The sequence below is a fragment of the Spermophilus citellus genome (assembly GCF_964194105.1).
Source record: "Spermophilus citellus genome assembly, chromosome: 3".
In the NCBI taxonomy this organism is placed as follows: Eukaryota; Metazoa; Chordata; class Mammalia; order Rodentia; family Sciuridae; genus Spermophilus; species Spermophilus citellus.
In genome coordinates this window covers 16,810,459-16,825,387 of record NC_138184.1, presented here as the reverse complement: position 1 = coordinate 16,825,387, position 14,929 = coordinate 16,810,459, and the positions used below count along the sequence as shown (strand labels likewise).

Genomic DNA, 14,929 nt, shown 5'->3' with positions numbered 1-14,929 from the left:
CCCCCTTCAGCAACTGCAGGCCAACTCAGGGTCGTGTAGCTGCTGACCGGGGGACCCTATCCCTGCCTACATGTTCTCTGGGAAAAAGGATATCTGCCGTCCATGTTTGTCCACTGACAGGGGCCGGCGGTGCGGGGAGCCAAGCCGGCCACGTTCCCGATACACTCGGTCCACTAGCCCATGATGTCGGGTGGTCCGGCTGGTGTCCAGGCCTGAGGACTGGAAGGGTGTCTGGGAACAAGGAGGGGGTGGGGGGAATTGAAACAGAGAAACCCAAACAGTGGTTATCAACTGTGACCTGGTATCTCCCCCGCTCTGCCCCAGGATCTAATCTCGGGGACACCCACTCCAGAGACACCCTTGGGTACCATTCTGAAGGCTGAGACGGGGGTCTCTGGGGCCCCAGCTCCCCAGCCCTCCGAGCACTGGGGATGGGGGTGCGAGAGCTGGCAGGGTGTCTGGCGCCGGGGACAGGCGTGCAGTGCAGCTGGCATGCACGGGCCAGGCAGAGCGGCACAAGCTCGGGGCCCAGTGCTGGCCAGGGTGCCAGGGTGCCAGGGTGCAGCGGCCTGAGCAACCTCCTCCCCGGCCTTTCCAGGTGCACACAGGCTCCGCCCCTCCCTCAGGGCCAAAGGCCTTCTAGCCCCTGCTGCGTCATCCCTGGAGGGGCTGCCAAGGGAGGGCCGGGGACTTCTGCAGAGAACTGCTGCTGGCCCACCCGGCCAAGGGCTGGCTCCCAGGCGGCTTCCTAGTGAAGCCCAAGGCTGCTTCTCATGGAAACTGGGCCTCACACACCCTCCTCACCGCCTTAGCCAGGAGCCACCCAGAGCCCTGGCCCACAACTTCACCGGATGGGGCTTCCTTCCAGCACCTGGGGTTTGCACGAGGTCCCCAGCCAGGCCTTGCCCCTGCCAGGCTCTGTACGCCAGGGACCGCTGGGAGCCCGCACTCTGCCTACCCTGGCCCTGCGCTGCCCTCTTACCATCTGACCAGAGCTAGGTCACCTGCCTCTGCCAGTTCTGGACACGGTGGGTCCCCCTACCTAGCCATCTGGCCCCTGGCCCTGCTGTCTTCTCTGGGCAGTTGAGCAAAAGGCAACCCCAGGGCTCAACAAACCGCCCCTTCCAGGACAAAGTCAGTGTCCGGAACTGCTGTCCTTTCCCACCTACCAGGACTCAGGGCTGCCCGTCCAGGGGACTCAACGGGGACTCCCAAATCCGCCTTTCACCCAGTGGAGACCCTGCTGGCTTGGGTATTGCTACACTTCTGTCCCCAAGAGGCTCGCTGTGGGGCCTAGAGGGCAGGGCCACTTATCTTTCAGAAAGTCTGAAACCGAAAGGGGAAACCGAGGCGGCTGAAGCCGAGCCAGAGGGGAACGGAGCTGGGCCAGCCACGCCCCAGCTCACCAAGCCCTGCCTGCTGGCCCCACAAGACACGTGCACACGCGGACGTGCGTGTGTTTAGAGGGATGGACCATGCAGCGCTGGGGGCACATGCTCGGATTCTGCTCAGGGGGACCCCAGACTGGGATATGCAGACGTGGCATCTGCCCCAGGCAGACCCCAAGAGTGGGGGGGGCTCTTGATGCAACCATACATATTTCCCGAGACAGGAGTGGGGAGCAGATCCATTTCCATTTGGTGGACAGGATATCTCCCTGGGAGCCACAGGGGCAGCCACATGGGGGACTGGGGGACACCAGCAACCTCACACATGTCAGGGTCTTGCAGGCTGGCGCTGGGGATGCCACGGCCTCAGCCTGGGGGCTCAATTACCAGAGAGACAGGAGCCGCTGCCAGGGCCTCCCCCAGAAATCCGCTGGGCTGAAAATGCAAAGAACCGAGACTCTGAGATGCCCAGCAGGCAGGACGCGTGGGCCCCAGGCCATGAGCCTCCCGCGACAGATGCTCAGGAGGACCCCACACCCCATGCCTGAGAGGGCTTGGTCTGGGCCCCATATGGGGCTGAGCAGAGGAGATGCCCAGAGAGATGTCCTTCTGGAAGGAAGAAGAGACGCAGAAACAGAGGAAGGGAGAGCTGGGGGGGTGGGTGGAGACCCGACTCAGCAAGGGCCTTGACAGGGAGGACGCAGGGAACCAGAGAGGAGACCCTGAGCGTCTGCTAGATGAGGCGCCCTGAGGAACCGATCCCAGCAGACCCCAAGCCAGCCTGCGGCGGCACCCATCCCTGCCACGGTGCAAGGAACACTGAGCTCCTGGGGGACGGCCCTCAGTTCCACCAGGCCTACCAGCACTTAGGGACAGGGCTATTTCCACAACTCTCCCCAGCACTGGACGGGGGTGTGATCACTGGGGGGACCTGTCCATGCAGAGCCCAGACACTGCCCTGAAGGTGGCCCTGAATCACAGCTTGACCCCACCGCCAGCTCCTGCTTCCACCTGCAGACCAGAGGCCAGGCAGAGGATCCTGGGACTTTATCTCCCGTTGTGTTCGATAAGGCCGTGTGCAGCGGCCTGCAGCCTGCGGGAGCCGCTGTGTGGGTCTCTGCCAAGAAACGTTTGCAGACAAGTGGGGTCAGGCGGCCGGGCCTCCTTCTGAGAAATGCTGGGCTTGTGGATTAGTGAGGCAGGACCGAGCCAAGCCCCAGAGGCCCTGAGCACTTCCCGCTGCCGCACAGCCGGCGGACAGGTGTAGGGGCTGCTGGAATGCTCACGGGCGGCCAGACGGGGGCTTGCTTTGGGGTCTGCTCACAGGGGACAGGCTGGCAGACAGGCAAGTGAACCAGGACTGAAGCGCTGCTTCCTAATGTCCCCAGTACAGAAAGAGAGTAGGCAGGGGAAGGGAGGGCTCAGGCGATTGTCGGGTGACCTCAGCTGCCCTCAGAGTCCACAGCACATGCTCTGTGGTGAGGGAAGGGTCAGAGCTGGACCAACTTCAGGTGGGAGGCTATAGGGGCTCCCCCAGGGGAGGCAGTGCTGCAGGGGGCTCACCTGGAAGGACAGGTCCATGGTGCCACTCCCGATCTGGTTCACATTGGGCAGGGAGCCTCCATAGTACTGGCCACGGCTCGGGCCCAGTTGCAGGAACTGGGACTTCTGAAGCTGAAGCTGCAAAAGACGAGTGGCCCGCTGTCGTAAGGGAGGGAGTACCTCCGAGTGCACTTCACAGAGCCCCAGCCCCCAGGGTGCCCACAGGACCTAGGTGATGAGGTGCACATCCACCAGGGAGACTGCAAGATCCTCAACGAGGTCAGCTGTCTCATGACCAAAAATGACAGAAGAATCTGGAGGCCCTGGAATGGTCCTCCTGAGGCAGGAAGCACCCCCAAGGAAGCCCACAATCATGAACTTGGGGAGCAGCTCCCTCTCTGGCTGCCCCAGCAGGCAATCAAAGGAGCGAGAAGACCACAGACACCAGCCCAAGAGGAGCCCTGCACCCAGGGGAGCCACTTCTTGTCCTGGCTGCGGATGGAACCCTGGACCTGGGAAACCATTTTTCCAATGGCCTGAATCAGAGAGCGCTGTCTCCAAAGGACAATGACGCCTTTCAAGGAGTAGCCCTTCAGATCCCTGTGGCAGCCTATTCAAGACCAGGGTGGCTGAGCGAGTCCCTTAGACCCAGCCCGAGTTCTTGGGGGTCTTGCCCATGTCCCCAGACTCCTTCTGGGTATCCCGCGGGCCTCGCTGATGCTGGCCCAGCCAGGCACCTTCAAGGGGCGGTGTCCCTGCTGCTCACTCCACAGCAACCAGCACTCGGCGCAAGGCTTGCAGCTGCCTGACTGACCCTGCTGTCCCAGAACGGGGCTGATTCTAATCTGCAGAGAGCAAAGGCAGAGGTCCCTGGCCCGGGTGGCAAGATGACCTTCAGGGATGATGGCCCACAATCCCTACCTGGCCACCAGGAAGGCGGCTGCCATGGTGCAAAGTGGGAACAGTGTCGGCGCGGCCCGGCAGGGGCGGTTGCTAGGTCCACTCTGTGTACACAACAAGGCCGGCTCGCGTTCCCTCACAAACAGCTCCTGGCAGGCTCGGGAGCTGGCCGCCTGGCTGCTTGCTCTCCCACGCCAGCCCCAGCTTCCTGGGGGGCCTCGGACACCGGAGGGGGAAGCGAAGCTCGGGAACTGGCTGAGCGCCCAGCAGAGCACCTCGCCCAGGTAAACAGCTGCTTCCTGTGAGCTGCAGTGGGGCTGAGCGCGAGATTAACCTTGTGTGCTCCTGGGTGGCTCCCCGCACCTGCACAGCCTGGCCCGGGGTCAGGCTGGGAGGCCCCGGCCCACAGTGGCTGCCCGTCAGCCACGCCCACCAAGAACACCCCACTGCATCCTTTCTGGCAGACATGCGAGACAAACAGGCCAGCTGCAGGCCAGAGGGGGAGGCCAGGCAGGGTGGGTGGGGCCCCTGCAGCTCCTGTCCCCAGGCCCTGCCTGGGCACAGGTCCCTTCCGACCTCCCACGACCTCATCCACGTCCTCCTGTGTCAGAGCTATAGGGCAGGAGCCCGTGCTCTGTCCACTTCTTGTGGACCTTGTGGCCTCTGAGGCCTAAGCCCTCCACCCCTCCAGGTCTCGGCTTCCCCTTCCCTAGACTCAGTCACAGGGCGGGTCTGTGCGCAGAGGTCGGGCATGAATGGAGGCGCTCATCATCACGTGCTGTCCACGCAGGAGACCTGGCGTCAGCAAGAGCCCGAGGCCAACCTGCTGATCCTCTCATGGGATCGGACACTGACAGGATGCTCCCAGCCCCCAGGTCCCACCTCTGTCCAAGCCTCTTTCCTGTGATGCCCCAACCCACCAGGTCTGGACTGAACGTCATGGAGGACGGCTGTCACTGAGTACTACGTGCCTACTCGAGAGGCTGAGCGGAGGATCCCAAGTTCCAGGCAAGCGTGGGCAACTTAGCAAGACCCTATCTCAAAATAAACAGAAAGGGCTGGGGGTGGAGCTCAGGAGCAAAGCGCCTGCCTAGCCTGTGAGCCCAGAGTTCCATGCCTAGTACCACGAAAAAAGAGTTACTGTGTCCCCAGGGCCTCAGGCCACCCTAGATGTCTAGTCCACACTGTGGTTTAGGGCGGAGGCCCTGGGCCACCCAGTATCAGCTCAGCTTCTGGAGGAGTAGACACTGATGTCAGCCACCCTGGTCATTATCCACATGGACAGGACAAACCCCCAATAAAAACCTCAGCCCCCAAGGCCAGGGAACATCCCCGGTTGGCAGTACACCATGCCTGTTGTCACACACAGCTGGGAGGATCCAACACTGTCCACGACTCCACTGGAGGGGAAACTGGAAGTCACTGCTTAGTCTCTGATTCCCTTTCTGACCTGAACCCACGTCCCTCTGCTGTGATAATCCACCCTGTGACAGTTCCGGATGAGCGCACTCCGCCTGGCGCTGCCCAACTTGACAGCAGACGTGGGGACTCCCTGAATCTGTAGGAACTGACAGGCCCCCAGGCTTGGCTGGAAACCCCTGGGAGCAGGACCCTTCTCTAGGGTCCTGCCACCCAGGCTCTACCCAGTGGACTTCACGCCTCAGCTCAGCGAGCTGCCGGGCACTGAGGCACTAGAGTTAGTTCAACCTCTTTCTGCGGTCACGCCACATCCCTTATTATGTCCCTCTCCCCCATGTCATCATCCTGTCCCCCACCATGCTGTGCTCCTGAAGCCAGAGACCTCACAGAACTGCAGCAACACTGCTGGTGGACACACGCACACAGGGCACACGGGGGAATGGACGGACACATGCAGGGATGGACTGACACCACTGCTCTTGCCCTCTGAGCTCATGGTCACCGGCTGGGGACAGGCCCACCTGCAATCCATACAAGACCAAGGTAGGAAGCTGGAAGGCTCCATCAGTGGCTCGGCCACTCCCTCCTACCCAACTCCAGTGACAGTCAGTCTTGACCTTGATGTAACCCAAGGTCAGAGCAGATGCCTGGCCCTGGAGGGACCTCCCAGGAGGGCACAGAAGATCCCAGACAACGTCCCTCCACCCCAGACTCATGAGAGCCGACAAAGGGCCATAGATGAGGAGCTGAGGCCTGGGGAGGACGTCAAGCCCAGGCCACAGCTCCCAGGGTGCCCCTCACTGTGGCCTAAGGGTCAGACAGACCAGGGTCAGAGTCCAGACTCCCCCGTCATGGGAATGGGCCCCTGTTGCCCTGGCCCCCCACCTTGTACTCTGCCTAGTCCGGCTCCCGCAGGGCCTCTCCTGTGCCAGCCCACCTCCACCCGCATCCTGGTGGGGCCTCCGTGCCCCACCCAAGGAGCAGCCCCCGTTGCCGCCACAGCAGGCCCTGGTTCTGTGACTGCCCTGACACTGTTTTTATCGGGAAAGTTGTAGATTTACAGAAAATGGCAGAGATGCTCTTGAGAGCTGCGAGCACCCCTCGCCCAGCGTCCCCCAGAGCTCGCCTCTCACTCCTGAAGCGTGGGAGTCAAATGACAGCCACAACCTCGGTACAGCACCGCCGGCTGGGCTACCTGTGCTCTTGTCACAGCTCCACAATCTCCTGGCTTGTGTCACCTCAATGACCACGTCTGAACTGCCCCGCCTCATGAATGTCCGTCCTTTAACCTCCCGAGCCCACCAGATGGCCAGCACTTGGGACTTGCTCAGCGGGCACCAGAGCTGCGCGGCTGCGGCAGACCCACGGGAAGTGCTGCAGGTTCCTCGCTTGCTGCCTGCTAGCAGCAGCCCTGGACTTTTCCAGAACACCATCCCCAGGCCATGAACCTCAAAGCCTTGATTGTGACCAACCACTCAGCAGCGCCTGGCCTTTGGGGTCAGAGGGGATGACGGTTGAGGACAGATGTCCCGCCACTGCCCTGGCTCTGAAGGGACCTCCCAGGCCCCAGAGGTGACTCGGGTTGGCCCCAGCGTCAGTGGGGCCGTGAGGGACTGGAAGGAGCACACACTCTGGTCATCTCGCGCCACCCCATCCCTGGGCCTCTGGGGTGGGTCCACTGGGTGTTCCTCAGGCTCTGCCCTGGGATGCAGAGCCCTGCCCAGGTCTCCACGCAGCTAAGCTTCGTGACAGCCACGTTAGTATCCTGGGGCTGCCAAAGGACCACAGGTTGGGTGGCCCAAACCTCAGGGATGTGTTCTCTCACGGTCCAGGAGGCTGCAGGCCCAGTCACGGCATCCGCAGGGCTGCTTCCACCCGAGGGGGAGGCCCTCCCTGGCTTGTGGCCACGACCCTCCAATCCCCCATGACACGGGCTTCTCGGGACCTGCCCTTGGCTACCTTCTGTCATAGTCATGGCGTCGGCCCTCCATATCCGCAGGTCCCACATCAGTGAACCCAACCAACTGCAGATCAGAATTACTTGGGGGAAAAATTCACTAACACTGAACACGCGCAGATCCAGCATGGCCAAGCAGCTGCTGAGCACTAATCACGGTGAAGGAGACGGTCCGCAACGGCGGGTGGCGTGGGGGGGGGGGTAAGTCCACGGGAGGACATGCGCAAGATCTACACATACTAGATACTACAGAACGTCCTTGAAATGGATTTCCATCCATTTCCTGGTACTGAGCCAATTCCCCTTGGACACTGAGGGAGGATGGTTCCTGTCCCTGGATTTAGGGGCCACCCCCATCTAGAAGGAGCTTATCTGGAGACCTTTAGTTACATCTGCAGAGACCATATTTCCAACTAAGGTCACAGCCCCAGGTTCTAGCCCCATGTCTTTTGGGGTGACACCATCAAACCCACAGGCCCTCTGAGGATGGCAAGCTCCAGGGCTGCCCAGCTAGGAAGTGGCCAAGACGACATGAACTCCACACCTGAGCGGAACCCTGCATGGCCTGCACGGCTGGGGCCAGAGCCTTCCTGGGACCAGGGATCAGTGGGAGACAACAGAGGACCGCGCCCAGAGGTGGACCCGGTGCTTCTGGTCAGAGCAGCGGTTCAGTTCTCAAGGACACCAGCTCCCTCGAGGTAAAGAGCAGCCTCCGGCCCTGCACTCAGCCCCAGCCCCAGCCCCTCATTTCTAGGCAGGGACCCCCCACACCTCCTGTGTGGCCTCTGCTTATGTCCCACGACCTTCTGCACAAAATTCTCAATCCCCATCCCATGAAGCCTGAGGAGGCCCCTTGTGCTGGCGGGCCCTGCTGCACCCAGTATCCACGCTCCTGCAGGCTCATCCCCAGCACCCACAGGTTGGGAGAAGCAGGGTCCCAAGGCTGGAGAGCAGTGGCCAGGTGGCCCTGGTCAGAAGGCCTGTAGTGATTCGGCCATGGTGACTTCTCCAGAGGGGACAAGATCCTGGGGCAGCCCCCAGTCTCCTGAGGAGTCCTGTGCGGCACCAGGTGACAATTCCCCTGCCACCATCCCCACCTTACTGCAGATGGCGTGGCCTTGGTTAGGCCTGTCGGCAGTCACTAGGGCAACAGCCTGGCCTTCTAATGAGATTAAAGGGAGCAGACTAGCCAGCTCCGCCCTGCTCAGGGACAGCGGCGCAGACAGGAGTTGGGGACGGAGGAGCTGTGTGCGCTGAGCGGGTCTCAGTTTGGCTCTCCCACTGGGGCGGCCTGCAGGTCTGGCCCTCCTCTTTCCCCAACACTGTACCCCAGCGCACGGGCTTCCTCGGGGCCCCTCCGCCGCCCACACCAGTCACGGCTGCTGCAGGGCCTTCACTGGCACTGCCTCCCCCAGGAAGCATCTCCCTGGGAACAGGACACCACCCAGCCCTGGAGAGCTGCCTTCTCCAGCTGAGCCCCTGCCGAGCTCTGTGGGTCTGTCTCAGGTCACACTGTCGGCTCCCTGAGGCCCAGAGCAGAGCCGGACAGTGGTGGAGTCCAGCACGTGGGGGAGACAGTGAGATGTGGGGAACCATTCACAGATGGCTCCTAGATTCCCAGGCAGGGCCCGCGCCCCTCCCCCACAGCCAAGATACGAAAACTGAGGATCGAGGACAGAGGGGGGCTGTCCAAGTGTAGAAGTGGCAGGTACTACTGTGAGGGAGGGGAGGGCGCGCTGTTTGTGCCAGCTCTAGCCGGTGGCACTCAGTGTCCTGGGTCATTCGCCACCCGGGCCCTGCAAGCCTGAGGTGGAGTCCCAGGAAGGCAGCCTGGGCAGAGGGGCTCTGAACACAGGGCTGCTCAAGGAACGGAGGGACAGGGCTCCACAGGGTCCTCCAAGCGTCCTGGGAGTCACGGTGGCAGGAGACTCCCCCCTCCACAGACAGGCATGTCCTTCTGACAGTTCATACTGGCCCAGTGGCCAGTCTGCAATGGCTGACATGACAGCGTCCCCAAGGAAAGCATCTGGCCAACACTGGGCCCTGCTCCATGTGGAGGGCACTGGCAACAGGCCAGAAAGACCCCCGGGGCTGGTGGACTTCAGCACGCACACGGGCAAGAAGCGGCAGGGGCAGAAGGCAAACGTGGAGGTTCAGGCTGGGCTGAAAGCATGAAGGCCTCGAGGACATGGCAAAGAACAGGGAAGGACAAATGTTAAGTGCAAAGGCCCTGGGGCTGGTGGCACCGGGTCTGAGGACCACAGTGGCAGCCAAGGTCAGAGAGCGGCTGAGAGGATGAAGCTCTCAGTGACACCCTGCATCAACAGCCAGACCAGGGACCTCAGCCCTACAGCTCCAGGGCCCGCTCATGGTGTCCAGACCCACGGCAAATAAACCGCCTGAAGCCCTAACACTGCCCCACCCCCCCGCACTCCTGGGGGAGGCGCCATCTGCTCCCTGCAGCCGAGACCTCGGATTTAAAACAAGGCCCGCAGGAGTGGGCATGGGCTTCCTCCCAGATCACAGAACCACGCGCAGGCTCCGGCGCTCTGGGGGCTGGACGGAGCAACGCTGCACACCCCAGGGGGCTGGACATGAGCCCAAGCCCTCCACCCAGCCCTGGGCACCGGCCTTTGATGAGCTCCCTGCAGCTTCTCCTGAGTGACATCAAAGCTGGGGGGAGGCTCGTGCTCGCCAACTTACAGAGACTAGAACCCTGAACGTCTGAGCCTTTTCTGGGCTCCTCCAAGGGAAAAAGGAACTGCCCCAGAGCAAAACGCCCCAAATGCACGTGCCTCAGATTTCTGACAGGCCCTGCTCCAGGCAGGGGTGAAGATGTGATGCCCTGGGGACATCTGCATTTCCCTTAGTGGACCCTTCACCTTGGTGCTGGGGACCCTGGGTCACTAGGAGGGCAGCTGTGAAGATGGCAGGCTGGATGGAAGAAGGGGCACAGCCCTGGTGCAGAGCAGTCAGTGCAAGGCCCTGAGGGCGGACGCTGCCCACAAGGAGACCTGGGGAGGACGGGCCCTACAGAGCCACGGGCCAGGACTGAGCCCAGAACCACCCCAGCCGCGCAGGGCGCTTGCTTCCTTTTTATTGTTTTGTTCAAAGTACTTTTTGGTTGTAGGAGAACACAAGATCTTTATTTTATGTGGTGCTGAGAATCCAACCCAGTGCCCCACACGTGCTAGGCAAGCGGCCACCACTGAGCCCCGGCCCCAGCCCCTTTTTATTTTAGATTAAAAAAATGTATGTTTTTTTAAAAAGTGGAAAACCACGCGGCGGTACCCCGACTCAGTGGCCCCGAGTGTGCTGTGCAGCCATCGCTTCGGCTCCAGATGTTTCCATCCCCTAAGAACGGCCCAGCCCCGCCAGCGGTCTCTCCCCGTCCCCTCCCCCAGCGCGGGCGGCCACTGATCTGCCTTCTATCTCTGCGGATTCACCTTCCTGGACATCACACATCAAGGAATCCTGCCATGTGTGGCAACTGTGTCTGGCTTCTTTCACGAGACATATCTTTGAGGTTTGCCTGCGCTGCGTCCAGGATGGGGGCCTCACTCCTCCTATAGCCCAGGGTACCCCACACATGTGTGCGCCTCGCTTCCGCTTATTTATTTATTCACCAGCTGATGGACACTTGGGCTGTGACTCCAGAAACTGAAACTTTTGGCTGCTGGGAACAATCTGCAGGGAACATGAGCTGTGTCTGCACCCACTTCCCAACCTCACGGCTCTGCCTGGGGAGGCTGCAGGTCCTGCATTACCTGTGGCGGACCTGCAGGCCGCGCTCCTCAGCAGCCCGCCACACTAGGCTCCCGCCAGCCACGGAGGAGGCTTCCAGGCCTCCGCCTCCTCCCCAACGCCTGTTCCCTGTGTGTGCAGCCCTGGGATGGGGCCCAGGCCTTGTGCACACCAGGCAAGCGCTGAGCCGCTCCCCTGGTCACTGGTTTGGGATAACAGCAGTCGGGGGGTGTGAGATGGCGTCTCGCTGTGCTATTTTTTGGGTGGGCGGGAAGGGGGTGGTGTACCAGTAACTGAACCCAGGGGTGCTTAAACACGGAGCCACATCCCCAGCCCTTTTTATGTTTTATTTAGAGATAGGGTCTCGCTCAGTTGCTTAGCACCTCACATTTGCTGAGGCTGGCTTGGAACTTGTGATCCTCCTGCCTCAGCCTCCCGAGCCCTGGGATTATAGGCATGAGCCACAGCGCCGGGCTTTCATGGTGCTTCTGAACTTGGATTTCCCGGTGGTTGGTGATGGTGGGCATCTGAACTGCCTGTCGGCTCTCTACCAGTAGCCTTTGGGAAAAAGTCTATTCAAAGTCCTTTGCCCGCTTTTAAACTGCACCATCTTTTCCTTGTTGGTTTGTAAGAAGTTTATTAGATACTCTGGAAATTCATCCCCCATCAAATACACAAACTACAAATATTTTTCTCCCATCCCATAGGTTGTCTTTTCAGATGCCTGAGGATGGATGTTGAAGCACAACAGTTTTCACTGGGATGGTGTCCAATGTACCTTGCTGCTGTGCTTTTGTTATGTCTCAGTGTCCACTGCTGTCCAAGGTCAGGAAGAGCTGCCCCTGGGTTTCTTTCTAGCAGCTTCAGAGCTTAACTCACACACTCAAGTCTGGAGCACATTTGGACACTCACGTGTGGGGCACGTTTGGAGAGAGTGTCTGTGGAGCTTTGCTGTTGCCTGGCCCCCCGGCCCCCTGGCCCCCAGGCCGACGGAGGGCCTGCGAGCTGGCTGTGCGGAGCATCTCGGGAAACGCGGACGAGCGGGGAGGAAGGCCGGAGCGGGAGTGAATGAGAGCCTGAGAGGCGCGTGGATTCCAGGCTGAGTCACTGAGGCCCGGCCCTCGGGACGCTCTGGGGCTGCCTCCTCTCTCGCTCCCCAAGTGTAAATACAGAACCAAATACACAAACACCGGGGCCTGGAATGCCTTTAATCAGGCTCCGCTGCCGCTGCCAAATTTCCAGACCCAACTGAATCAGGGTCGCTGTGAGCACGTTCTGTTTCTCTGCTGGTGGTGGCTGTGGAACACGGATGCTCTGGCGGGGATGGAGGGACGTCCCTAGGGGCGGCGAGCAGCACAGCTGGTTCACAGGGGCTCCCTCCCCCGACAGGAGACCCCGGCCTGCCAGCTGGCCGAGCGCCCTCTTTGAATGGGGCCTCCCAGCAGCCCTGCAAGGGCGGGAACACGACTGCACCCAAGTTTTGCGAGCAGGGAAACTGAGGCACTGAGGAGCAGGGGACTGCCTGTCACATGGTGCCAGGAGGGGCCTTGGTTACAACCCAGGCTCTCTCCCGGGCCTGTGAGCACATCTCCTGTCACCAGGAGCGTCCCTGAGCTTGAGGGCTGCACTTCATGGCCCTGGAGGCCACCCCAAACCTCCCACTGCAGCCCCCAGGCCTTCCTGCATTCTGCCACTGGGCCCTTGCACTTACCACACCCTTACCTGGAAGCTTCTATGGTGGCCCCTGCTCACCATTTGGGTTTCAAGCCAAATACCACCTCTTCAGGAGGTGACCTCTCTGACCTCGTGGCTTGCTTCCAAAATGACCCCCTGGAAGCTGGAATTCTGAGACCAGGTGCCAGCTGGTTCCACTCCTGGCAAGGGTGCTTTCCTGGCCGGCAGGGATCTGCCCCCTGGGTTTTTCCAGGGCCCTGTCTGGGTACCTGAGGTGCAGATGTAATTTCTCTCTTCCTCTTCAAAACCAATCCTATAAACCAGGGCCTTGCTCTTAGGCCTCATTAGCCTTAATGACCTCGTAAAAGCCCCATCTCCAAATACGGTCACATTAGGGGTTAGGGCTTCCTCATATGAATTTGGAGGAGCACAAAATTCAAACAATAGCACCCTGTCATGGGAACATTGCCTGCCTATGTCTGTCCAGGAGGCTGACATGCGCTGACAGCCAGGGACCCGTGCTGCCCCCAGCAAGTGTCCACGGACAGTCATATCTAGAACTGGGGAGCCCTAAGTGGCCCTACACCCCAAGTCTTCAGGGAGCGGCCACAACCAGCCAAGCCCTGTCAAGACCCACAGATCCCAGACTCTCTGAAGGAGCTCACAGGACACAGGGGTGTGAGGGCACAGGGAGGGGTCACTGAGCTACACTCTGCTGTACCCAGCCCTGGAGAGAGTCTAGGATGTAGGAGTGACCAGCTGATGCCTGTCCTCCAGGGCTGCCGGACAGCGGACACTGACAGTCGGACTGTGGGTGAATTTCTGGATTCCGTCTCGTGAATGTAAGGCAAGAGGCCTGCTCCCAGGGTCTCGGATGGGAGCTGCCAGAGGAACCACCATCCGCTTGGAGGCGTTTCAGGCTGCAAGGCAGTCCAGGCGACCCGGACACCAGGATCTATTTGCTTCTTATTGTGCTGGGGTCAGAGCAGGGCTGGGCAAGCACTACCACTGAGCCACACGCCCGCCTCTTTCCATTTCTTTCTTTCTTTCTTTCTTTCTTTTTTTTTTTTTTTTTTTTTGAGACAGGGTCCTCCTGCCTCAGACTCTGAGAGAGATGTGATGATAGGCATGTGCCACCAAGCCCAGCTCAGCATGGGACTGAAGGTAGGCAGCCCAGGATATATCCTGCACAAAACAGAACCCGCCCCGGACCCCTCACCCCACTAAATTCCTGCCCACAGAAGCCTCGCAATGTGACCTTATTTGAAATTAAGTTTTTTGCAGATGTAATTAGTTAAGAATCTGAAAATGAGATCACCCTGGATTTAGGGAGGTCCCTAAATCCAATGACTGGCGTCCTCCTAAAAAGAGGGAGGACACAGACACAGAGACAAGAAGGCCATGTGAGGACAGAGCCTGGACTCACGCGGCCACAAGCCAAGAACTGCCGAGGGCTGCCGGGAGCTCAGAGGCGGGCTGGGGCAGACTCCTTCGCGGCCTCCGAAGCAAGCAGCCCTGCCGCACCTCCATCCTGGGCCTCTGGCCCCCAGAATGACGAGGCTTCTATTGGTTGAAGCCACTTAGTCCCTGGACTTTGCTGTGGCAGCTATGAACCCGGCCCCAACCCCCATCCTGCCTCATCAGCCACAGCTGGGGCACAGCAGGAAAGGCAGCCAGCTCTCCAGGGTCAGGAGGCCACCTGGGCCACAGGGTCTCTGAGCTGGTCCCCAGGAGTTTTGGCAAGTAACAGAAGGGCTGTGACGAGGCAGGGAGGAGCCCAGGGCAGGGGTCTCAAGGGAGGAGGACTGGGCCGAAGAGCAGGGTCCGCTGGGGCCCAGGAGAGGCAGGACACACAGAGCCAAGCTGGGTAGGGGCAGGGACTTAGACTCACTGGTGCGAAGGACCAAGTATGGGGACCCTCCAGAGTGAAGAATAAGATAGGCAGAGGCAACAGCAGGGGCAGAAGTGGAAGCGCAGCAGTTGGGGACAGTCCCAGGGAGTGAGGGCAGCAGGGACCAGTCCAGGTCAGCCATCAGGGCTGTCAGTACAGAGGGGTGGGGAGGCAGGGCTGGAGCCCAGGACACAGGAGGGAGGGTGGCAGATGTCATTGACTTTACAGTGCACCTGTCCAGTGGGGAAGGGTCACATGACCCCCTCAGAAGCCCTTCCAACTACATCCCCAGACCCCAGGGCTGCACAGGGTGGACGGCGAGGATCTGGGGTCTCCCGGGCACTGAACCTGGCGGCCTCTTCCTCCACCTCAAGGCTGGGGGCCGGCGAGCATGGCTTCCCACCTGCTGACCGC

At 60.7% G+C, this 14,929-nt stretch overlaps 1 protein-coding gene across 15 annotated transcripts in view; it reads right to left on the bottom strand.

The window, feature by feature from the left end:
• Positions 1-14,929, bottom strand: part of CRTC1 (CREB regulated transcription coactivator 1) — a 69,496-nt gene that overhangs the window by 22,236 nt on the left and 32,331 nt on the right. For 8 of the 15 annotated variants that reach the window (XM_081287033.1, XM_081287042.1, XM_081287043.1 and 5 more), the window contains exons 2-4: positions 2,952-3,068; positions 1,776-1,823; positions 94-231 (exon numbers count right to left, since the gene is read on the bottom strand). In XM_081287033.1, the coding sequence (XP_081143159.1) occupies positions 94-231; positions 1,776-1,823; positions 2,952-3,068 (303 nt within the window). Of the gene's footprint in view, positions 1-93; positions 232-1,775; positions 1,824-2,951; positions 3,069-3,667; positions 3,803-3,851; positions 4,108-14,929 lie in introns of those variants that run through there. The other 7 variants (XM_081287039.1, XM_081287041.1, XM_081287040.1 and 4 more) reach the window with 5 other exon arrangements.